Genomic DNA, 11895 nt, shown 5'->3' with positions numbered 1-11895 from the left:
AAAAGACTCCTCACTTTATGGTAGAAATGTGGTGATACCGCTTATGATCCTGTCATCCTTTAAATGAGAGTTTGAGTCCCACAGCTGATGGTGCCATTTTATAAGTGAACTAATATATAAATATTGTCTGAAAAATCTTAATCTTTTGTAGTGATCATAATTTACAGAAATGCATAATGTAACTTTTTTAAATAATTTTCTCCACACTAGGTTATGGCTTCGGATCTAAGTGATTTAGTAGTTATAAGAGCTGGCAATGTCTTTCAAGGTGAGTAATTTAGTTTAATACAGAATTAAATATAGTATTTTCCATTGTTTTGTGTGTTTTTGTATTTGTATGCTAGATATAATGTAAGCAAAAATTCTCAAAAATGTAAGATGTGCTTTCTTTTTTATTGAAGAACAGTGATCTTTTGGAAAAAAAAACTTGCCATGTTTTTGCACAGCATGATCTAATTCATGTGGTCTTAAAACTATGGAAATTATTTTTCCTGAGGATCTATTGGTTTGTATGGTGATAAGGCCACTTATGCACTTATTATTTTCATGCAACCCATGCAGAGATAGCAACTCTATAAATATATCAGTATATATAATTGTTACATAAAAGAACCTGCAATGGAACGCTTGACTTTGCCGACATTTTATCCTGAGACATGGCTTTGGCTTGACAACGACATGTATGTTTGTAAAAATAATCATTTTTCCCAGTGATAATTTCTGCTAAACTATTGTTTCATATTTGATACTTTAAACATATTTTACTTTTGATATTTTAGCTACTTTATGAGATCAAAACTATATATATTATATATATATATATATATATATATATATATATATATATACACACACACATTATATGATCAAAAGTATGTGAACATCCCTCCTAATTATTGAAATTAGGTGTTTCAGACACATACATTGCTTGTTTAAAATCAAGCACATAGGCATGTCATCTCCATAGACATGGATCGTACCGACAAGCGCAGTAACTTTAAACGTGGCACTGTCATAGGATGCCACCTTTTCTGTGAAGCGTCTGCCCTGCTAGACCTGTGCCAGTCAGCTGTGAGTGCTATCATTGTGAAGTGGAAGCGTCTAGGAGTAACAACAGTGGTAGACCATGCACATTTAGATATTTGGGCTGCCGTGTGCTGAAGTGCGTAGAATCACCTGTCCTCTGTAGCATAACCCACTACAGAGTTCCAAACTACCTCTGGAAGCAGCATTAGCACAAGGTCCGTGTGCTGGGATCTTCATGAAATGGGTTTTCATGGCCAAGAAGCTGCACACAAGCCAAAGTATGCGCAATGCCAAGCTTCATTTAAAGTAGTGTGGATGATGGAGCAGTGGAAATGTGTTCTCTGGAGTGATGAATCACCCTTCACCATTTGGATGTTTGATGGGCGAATCTGGATTTGGCATATGCCAGGAGAACGCATATTCTAATGTTTGGTGGAGGAGGGATAATTGTCTGGGGCTGTTCTTCAGGGTTTGGGTTAGGCATTTTAGTTCCAGTAAAGAGTAATGTTAATGCTTCAGCATACAAAGACATTTTAGACAATTGTACGCTTCGAACTTTGAGGCAACAGTTTGTACTGCTCCAGCAATGGACTACACAGAGCCCTGACTTTAGACCCTTTGAACACTTTTGGGATTAATTGGAATACTGATTGCGAGCCAGGCTTCCTCACCCAACATCAATTCTTGACTTCACAAATGCTCTTTTGTCTAAACGGGCACAAATTACCACAGACACAATTATGTGGAAATCCTTTCTAAATGAGTGGAGGCTGTTAGAGCTGCAAAGGGAGGCTGACTCCATATTAATGACCAATGGTTTTTTAATGGAATTTCCAACAAGCTCATATTGGTGTGACGGTCGGGTGCCACATACTTTTAGTCATATAGCCTGTTATATATATGGCATATATATATCATTATATATGTATCAGTATGTATATACAATTATATGTATTCTTATTTGCAGCTCGGGTGGCACTACCACTCTTGAAGTAACTGCCCCACAAAGAAACACTACTTGGGTGGCCAGTGGTTTTGTTATTTCTGATAGACTTGGACTACAACTGATAGAGGAACCCATTCAGGTAATATATAATTTATTCTAATCTTAATTCCAGCATAATGTGAAACACAGTGTCCAGAGGAGCACTAAATGGTATATTTATTTGCACTTCCAAATATACCTACTCCAAGAGAAGAGGTATTTAAGGATTTTGTTTCAGAAACTCAGCCATTTAATTTCTCATTTTAATATATGTTTTCTTGTCTTTTTCCAGCTAGAAGTAATCCGGCCCTTCTTTATTTCACTAAATCTCCCATACTCTGTAATCATGGGTGAACAGTTAGTCCTGGAAGCTACACTGTTTAATTATTTAGCCGAAAACCAAGAGGTATGTATTTTTAAAATTAACACATACGAACTAAACACTTTACGTGAAAATTTGTATATTGATAATTTGGTAATAATCACACAAGTAATTATAGAAATGTGAAATGTTCACTGTGATCAGTTTGGAAATATTGGACTGAAGCTGCAACACCACAAACAGCTCATGACATGCCAGCAAATCTGCCCTAGCCGATAAAATACTCTAATGGATGTTGGACATGAGGCTGTGGATGATATAGTTGTAATTAGAGTTACTCGAGGTGGATCTGGGTTCTTTAAGAGGCACGTAGGAGCATGTAAAGAATTGATGCTGGTGGTCTGACTGCTAGACAAATGGTTTGGTTGGGACACCAGTGCACCACTATGGTCAAACTTGTGCTTTAATGAATTGTGGTGACTTTTTAAGACCCACCTAGACACACATGCTGTTTTGTTATAAATAAATTGCTAACCATGAAATGATTCTTCCATGATATAAAAATAGTGTAATGTAAGTAGATAAAGGGCTAAATCGATTTTGATTGGGTTAACAATGAATGAATGGAAAGGGTGTTTGATTGCTTAATAATGAGGCAACTTATGATTGTTCTGTACAAATTGCTTAATTGTGATGGTAAAGGCATTATAACTTGGAACATTCTCCCTGTATTTGCTAGTATCTCTCATTAATGTCTCATTGGTGACATTATCCTTATAAAACAAATGTTATATTTTGGATATTTTTATATCATTTTCTATTTTCAGGTCACAGTTAAACTGGAAGATAATGACTCATTTGAAATTATTGCACTAAATTATGATGCCAGTACTGTAGCTGGTCAGAGGAAAGTGACCGTTCCCAGTCAGGATACCAAGAATGTTCTGTTCCCAGTAAAGCCAAAACAACTGGGTCAGATCTCATTTACAGTGAAAGCAACTTCCTCTGCTGCTTCAGATAGTGTAACCAAGAATATATTTGTAAAGGTACGTCACATCAGCTCATTTGTTTCATTTGGTAATAGAGTACAAAGAAATGTAAACTCCTACATGGTGCTTACGTATGTACAGGGCATTTGTCATCCTCAACGTGTGTGTATGTCCACTGTGATAAAATAATATAGTCGCTGAATGTCGTCAATTTAATGTAATAGTGACGCAATATTAAAAGTCATATATTTTGCATTTATTTTAGGCTGAAGGAGTGAAGCAGTTCTATTCCGAGTCGGTATTATTTCGATTGGCCGACACAAAAATTATCATTCACCTTTCCTTCAGATGTTGTACAAGGGAGTGAGGAAGCATTTGTCACGGCTGTTGGTAAGAATTTATATTATATTAAATTTTTATTATTTTTATTATTTTATTATTTTATTTCATGGTTATTTATGTTTATTATATAAATAAATTGCCAATATGGGTTTTCTTTGTCAACTATTATACAATGTGAAATTTGTTTTTATTTACAATTACAAAGGTATGTAAAAACTAAGATCAATTTGACACACTGTGCTATGTGTTCTCAAAATTTCAACAGGAGATCTTCTTGGACCATCTATAGAAAGTCTTGAATCTCTGATCCAGATGCCATATGGCTGTGGGGAGCAGAATATGATTAACTTTGCACCAAACATCTATGTTCTTCAATATTTAATGGCGACCAAACAGATAACGGAGAATATTAGAGAGCGGGCCATAATCCACATGTTACTAGGTGAATAGACGCTTTAATTAAAGGGTTAGGGATAAATACTTGATATGCCAGGAAGTTTACATGGGCTCACAATACAATACAGGAAATAAAACCCATTCACATCTATGCTATGAATGTAGACTTTTGACTTTTATCTAAGTTACCCATTTATCTTTAAAGTAGCATTCATTCTATCAGGAATTCTAGTATTTAGATTGTTACTAATTAAAGAACTGATAAGTATTCTATGTAGCTCTAGACATTTATTACACATATATTGTACCATTTGTACTGTCTCCATAGGATATATTAATATATTTAAAAGTTTACAACAGTACGATAATAATTGCAGAGTTTAAATGTTTTTTTCTTTATTCAGGTTATCAAAAGGAATTAACATATAGGCGAGACGATGGCTCATTTAGTGCTTTTGGAAACAATGATGCTTCTGGAAGTACTTGGTAAGAAATTTAACACTTAACATGTTTTCAGCACCAGTGCCAAAGTAACTTATTGCCTATCTCACCTTCGAAACATGTCACAACTACTTATGAAATGAATACTGTACAGTCAGTTGTTATTGTTACCAAGTACCTAAAACTTTTTTACACAACTAGATGTTTCAAAAGATTAGAAAAAAAAGAATTTGTTATGTAGTTGCTGAGTGAGTAAATAAGTCTGAAATCGCCTCAATTTCTTATTTATTTAAAGTAATTCTGCATTCAGTAAAATGGCAATTCCAATAATTACAAAACAATTGTCTCAGATGCGTCATAACAATCATTATTCACCTGTATGGAGTTTATGTAGTTTATGTAGTTCATTGATTTATTTGCATTTTACCCTAAATTTGTCTAGATTTACATGCTATATGTTTGTAATATATATTTTTAACTGATTTCAAATTGTCAATTGTTATATGTTCATTAAAATATAATCATTGACATTTCTAGTGTTAAAAGGTCAACCTTATTGCTGATATGCAGTTACTTTTGTCTGCAATATAGTCAGAAAGTGTTCTTAATGCAAAATCTTACTATTCCAATAGAATTTTGAAATATTATTCAAACAAACTACTTTAAAAAATGTAATATTGAGATATACAGTTTGTCAATCATATGTGACAAGCATAGGAAATTGTCTCACATATACCTCCGTTTTGCTATTTATTTAACACACACTCATTTTTTTCCCCAATTTTTAGGCTTTCAGCATTTGTGCTTCGATGCTTCCTTCAAGCTTGGCCATTTATTTATATAAGCCCAGACATTTTAACCCAAACCGTAGAATGGTTGGTTCAGTACCAGGATATGAACACTGGTGTATTCTCAGAACCTGGGCGTGTTATTCATTCTGAGCTCCAGGGTGGGTTAAATGGTCCCATCACTCTTACTGCCTACATACTTACCTCACTCATTGAAGATGAGGGATATAGGGTGAGTATGATAAGTAAATCTGCTTTTACAACCAGACACTTAATATACTAATTAAGAAAGTTTAGACATATTGTGATGGTAATTTTAATAAAATATTTCCTAATAAAATATTGCTACTTTTTTTAACACCAAGTAAATTAGCCTTGTAGTGCAGTGCCCAGAAAAAACATTTGTCAGTCAAACTCAGGCTCATAAATACGGCCTGAAGTCTCAACACCCCCTAGTTGATGTACTTAGAATCACAAGTCAAACATAAAAAGAAAAAAATATTCTGTAATTAGCACAAAATCTTTGAATTAGAACACCTCTGGCAAACAATTGCCCCTTGCCACGCCTTACCATTCATCCTCTGTATTAATCCATTATTCTTTCCTGTTCACCTACTCTGCTTTTCAATACACAATTTTGCTTTAATAATCATTTGGTTATTAGAAGAATAAATTGTAATTTTTTTCCTATAAAGACTTCGTCCCCTTGAGTCATGTGACATGTTTTCTTTTTCCAGGATACAATAGTGGCTCTGCAGGCTTTATCGCAGTTTATGGTTGCGGTACAAACGATGGAAACTTCTTTAACCATAACAATTACCGGTCCAGGTTCATTTGTGCCAAAAACATTTCAGATCAACAGTGGAAATATTCTGCTTTTACAAAGTCAGCAGGTAAATTCCATGTACATGACACCGTATTTCTTTAAGATTGGGAGGATTCCACATAAATCAGTAAACCAAATTCTCATGATGTTTTTTTGTTTTTTATATCAGATTGCGGTTTCCCAACCACTAACAATCAATGTTACTGCAGCTGGAAGAGGACTAGTGATTTTCCAGGTATTAATGCATTACACTCACATGTATTAATGTTGACAAAAGACGTAACTTTGTGTCAACATGTTAATGATAAATAGTTTTTTGTTTACATATACTATTCTGTTTTACAGCTCAATGTCAATTATAACCAGAGAGTATCATCCGCACGTAAGAGAAGAGCACTTAGCTCAGAAGCATTCAAGTTAGATGTAATAGTTAATGAAGACAAAAACAACATTTATCGACTCTATGTGAATATATGCACAAGGTAAAAGGTCTACTTCCTATAATATGTATGTTGAATGTAGCTGCAATCCTCATGTATATTTCAGCCACCTACGCACAACATCCAAATATACACACACCGAACACAATATACACTGAATACTGAATCACATTTCAAAAGAAGCATTATGTGAGACGGTGTATTTTTGAGCTCACACTGAATATCCACATCTTTACAGAAATGTGTAGTTTAATCATTAAATACATTTATAGCCATTAATAAGCTTAGTGAATTTTTTACTGAAGCAAATGCATTACTAATTAATTTATCAACTAATGACATGCAGATTTAGACAGTCTTCGGTGTGTCTGCATGCAAAGATTTGGCTTGTTACACATGAAGCTTTTCAAACAGTTTCTCTAGGTGCTAATGGAAACATCCCCATGGTTCCTTTTAGTGGGAAAGTTAGTAGAATTGACATTTTTTTATGTATTTGTGTAAGTTTAACAGGGTTTATTTCATAAACTGCATAAACTACACTAAATATTTTCTAACACATTTGTATTGCTTACTTACTGTAATATTGCATTTCTAAAGCTACCAAGGCCTTGGGAATGAAAGCGGAATGGCCCTGTTGGACGTTGGATTTCTTAGTGGATTTACATTGGACCCAGCAGGAATTCTTCTACAAGGATCCCTTAAGTTGGTGGAGAAAAAGGATGACAAAGTTTACCTTTACTATGATTCGGTATGTTGAATCAATTAATTAATAAAACAATAACATTAGTAATAATAACAGTACATTATAGACCTTTCAATAATTATTACAATTTTGAGGAGTTTAGAAATTCAACCATGGTCACACATTTGAAAAAAAGCTAAACTGCTAACATTCAATCCATTCAAACAATCTGGTTTTCGAGTACTTAAATTATTCTAGATTTTGATTTTGGTTCTAATACTCTGTTAGGTACTTAGAAACTCTTAACATCTTTTGCCACTTATAAGCCATTAATATGGTCAGATATTCTTGTACAGAGCATTGGAAATGCTACTATGTCTGCATCTGCATAATAAAAATTCTTCTCTAATTGTTTAGCCACATATATTAAAATGATATTCGTATTAGCAAAGTAATAGGAGAAATGTGTATTGTATAGACTTATAATGTTGTTGAAGAAATGAAAATGCAGGATGCTTTAATGTTTAGCGGATTTCTTTTTTTTTTTTTTTTTTTAGGTGACCAAAACCCAGTTATGTGTATCCATTCCAATGATTCGTGTTGCTTATGTTGCTAGTTCTAAGGACGCAGTCATTAAAATTGTGGATTATTACAACCCAAGTAAGTATTGAATGTTACAGCATTCTTTAGTTTTTGGTTTATTAATTTATTTTGTGAAATATAGTTTTAGAAAATAACATTTAACACTGAACTGTTAAACTGAAGCAACGATGTTCAATGTATCAACCACCAGTAGAATTAGGAACCCCACTAGCAATGCAAAATTTACATTCCAAGGGTACCATGACACAAAGCCTAATGATGTCCCTTTACTCCAAAAATGTTAAAGTTAAGCGATATCATAGGAAGAGTATGGTTTTACATTGGCATATATAAAACAGGTGGGTTGGGTTTCTGTTATGGCCCCATTTGCCTCTAGCAGCATCATACAAATCTGAAATGCTTAGCATGCCTTATGGGAATCTGCCTTTGTTATATACAGCAATTAATAAGCATTGCTTATACTGAACGCTGGCAGATTCTGTGATTGCACTAATGAATCTACAAAGCTGGTTCAGTCTTCACAAGAGAATATAAACTTTTAGCTCTTCCTTGAAGGTGATACAATAGAGTTATTAACCCTTAGTATGTGCAACGCCTTAAATGAAACGACAATTGGTAAAACAGGATTTAACCTCTGTTGCTGAGTGAATGGTATTTAGTAGCATCTACTAACGAGGTTAGCATCTTACTTATGAATTCCTTTTTTTCCAGCAAACACAGCAACAAGCTCTTATAATTCTCTGATGATGAAAAGAGTTTCCTTTTGTGACTTCTGCGGACTGAACTGCACTCTTTGTAAATCGAATGTGTTGGTAAAGCCCCAACAAAGCAACGCTAATTCACTGTCATTCCACTTCCTTTTATTCTTTATACTGAGCATATATTATATTTTGCTGCTTTCATCATATTAATTAATGATTAGCATTTTCTTTTTGGAACTTGTTATAATCTAACAGCATATTGGGTTTAAAAATATATAAAAGCAACATTCAACGTTTCAGAATATAAATAAATGTATTACTTCAAGATAAAACACAATTGTGTTATGCTTGTATTCATTTATTTATTACATAAAAGAATGGGTAAGGATACAATTTGAATTGCAAGATACCACTAAAACTGTTATATGTATTTTTTTAAATGAAACATGGAAGACACGGTTGTTTTCTACAGCAATCTATTTTGTAATTTGTTTATTAAACTTCTGTAGTGTGTTTATTGTGATCATTTGTGTCTGCTTTGTTTGTATATAGTTGGAGTGTAATATAGAAACATCCTTAATTTAGTTATATTTTTTGAGCTATTATGGAAACTAGTCTAATATACAGAAATATGTTTCACAGCTTTAAACTGCAATGTGCCACAGTTCGGGATCATGCTTTAAAGAGACTTTGTGAATGTTGAAAGTATGACAAAAATTTATTTTTTATTTCTTAATAAATATATATTTCTGATTATTGTGATTATTGTTTCTGGAGCTTAAAATATGTTTTGTCCAGACATTTTATATGAACAAGTACAGACAGAAAAACAAGACCTGTGTTTAGAAAGTATTGTCATATACAATTATACATTTTTTATATTTTAACATATAATTACTAATATATACATAAAATCACTCCATATCTCACATCATAGGGCATCAGTGTACATATTTTTATTATAATTACTTTTATTACAGCAACATATACAGGTTTCGAAGCTTTTAACTTACATCATATCATATAACACTTTAGAAGCAAGTGTATGTACCTGTTCCTGCAGATCTCACAATCGTAATATATAGTCTTTCAAAAAAATCACTAAGCTAATACATTTACCAAAAACCAGCCAAATTGTCCACAATTTCAAATCCCTATGCCTAAATGTTTCATGCCCAAAACATTCACAGAAATAATGTTTTAATTGTATGAGGTTTTGCCTGGAATACTTAATTGTCATGTTTCCCAAACTATTCACAGATACACCATTACAATGAAAAGTAAAAATAGTATCCTAAGGGTTTCTGCGTTGCTTTATTATTATTCCACCCTGAGGAATAAATGAAATAGCCTTTTTTTTTTTGCTTAGGATACATAAATAGTTAATGTTTAGTCAATGTAGAAATGAATCACGTATTTCTTTAGTTGTTACTTAAAAGCATGATTATCGGGAGGTACTAAACAGCATATTGGGATGATTGGCTGCAATGCTCATCACTATCACTAGGTGTCAGTACACGTTTTACACTCATACATGGTAAAGCAAAATATGTTCTTTTCTGTAGTTCTTGATACTAAGTTGCAACTACTAAATTGCAAAAAGAAGCGGCAAATGTTTAACTACTCACTTGCTGAAATATATACAGTTTTATAACGGAATCATAGTAAATTCTATAGAAATAATAGAAAAATGTTATTAAATCAAAATATTGATTTAATATGGTACATGTATGTGCAAACACCACATTTTACATAAACATGGGGATTATGGGTGGAATATTATGGATACACATGCTAAGTAACATAGTTGATATGTTTCTGATAACAATATGGTTATAAATATTTTTATATATGGGGATTATGGGTGGAATATTATGGATACACACGCTAAGTAACATATTTGACCTGTTTCTGATAAGACTTTGGGTATAATATTTTTACATAGAGATTATGGTTGGATTATTATAGGTACAAATGCTAAATAACACATTTGACCCGTTTCTGATAAGAATATGCGTATATTTTTTTAACATGGGGATTATGGGCGGAATATTATAGTTACACATGCCAAGGAACATATTTGACCTGTTTCTGATAAGAATATGGGTATAATATTTTTTTACATGGGGATTATGGGTGGAATATTATGGTTACACATGCTACGTAACATATTTGACCTGTTTCTGATAAGAATATGGGTATAATAATTTTTTACATTGGGATTATGGGTGGAATATTATGGTTACACATGCTACATAACATATTTGACCTGTTTCTGATAAGAATATGGGTATAATAATTTTTTGCATTGGGATTATGGGTGGAATATTATGGTTACACATGCTACATAACATATTTGACCTGTTTCTGATAAGAATATGGGTATAATATTTTTTTACATTGGGATTATGGGTGGAATATTATGGTTACACATGCTAAGTAACATACTTGACCTGTTTCTGTTAAGAATATGGGTATAATAAGGATTATGGGTGGAATATAATAGTGGATAATAGGGGATTATAAAAAGTGCATTATAATAATTTATAAACAGATTCAAATTTACCTGAACACGTTAGGTTTAACAGGAAAAATCCTCATGGTAAGAGCTATATTCTTGAAAGAGAGGAATTTATCAAATATTTATTTAGTAGTACATCCTCTCTCATTCTTATCTCTCTTAATATATAAATATATTCTGTCCATTGACTAGAAGCTACTATGTAGGACCAGACAATGATTGGAAATGGATTTAGAAGTTAGACATTTTAATAGATTTTTTAGTTCAGTAGTTCAGTTAATCAGGTCATCTTCAACAAATCGTATTTATTAATTATGCAGACTGAAATTTTGTAAATAACCCCCCTAATAAATGTAAGACACATGCAATGTTACATATAAGTGAGTTCTGGATTGTAGTAGAGTTCTATTTCCTGTAAATATCCCAAAGAAGAAACTAACCTCTATTGTGCTAAGTGGCTTTGGATGTCCTTGTTTTGGAAATACAAACAGAAATACAATTGAGTTCTGGGAAGTAGAAAAAAAGTAAGTTAAGATTTGGAAACAGATAGCTGATACTAGTATTTACTACGAACCTTGCAGTTTTATTTGAAGGAGCACTTGAATACTTTTTTCCCAGAAATATTTAAAAAAGTGGTTTAGCTGGTTCTTAATTTCCACAGGAGCCTCTGTGCTGAGATACTTGAATCTCGACATTTTGCATGACATAGGTTTGGTGTCAGTTGGGTATCCGTTCAGGAAAAGGCTGCGGGGGCAGGCGGAAGCAGGCGGCACCAGGGACGGGCGGGCATGGATAAAAAAAAAAACAGTCCCGTGCAGGGCTCTAGCCTGAAG

The 11895-nt window shown here is 33.1% G+C and overlaps 1 protein-coding gene across 1 annotated transcript; it reads left to right on the top strand.

The window, feature by feature from the left end:
* The first annotated feature begins 618 nt into the window (after positions 1-618).
* On the top strand, positions 619-9029 carry LOC128484033 (CD109 antigen-like). Its single transcript, XM_053460353.1, is given in 15 exon segments — positions 619-680; positions 1994-2111; positions 2304-2417; positions 3161-3379; positions 3588-3634; positions 3636-3712; positions 3930-4106; positions 4465-4546; positions 5290-5521; positions 6027-6182; positions 6285-6350; positions 6461-6597; positions 7153-7303; positions 7795-7897; positions 8552-9029. Coding segments are annotated over 15 exon segments (1941 nt in total). The 3' UTR covers positions 8752-9029.
* Positions 9030-11895: the final 2866 nt, after the last annotated feature.

This window comes from Spea bombifrons, chromosome 3 (assembly GCF_027358695.1).
Source record: "Spea bombifrons isolate aSpeBom1 chromosome 3, aSpeBom1.2.pri, whole genome shotgun sequence".
NCBI classification, from domain to species: Eukaryota; Metazoa; Chordata; class Amphibia; order Anura; family Pelobatidae; genus Spea; species Spea bombifrons.
This window is presented reverse-complemented; position numbering and strand designations above follow the sequence as displayed.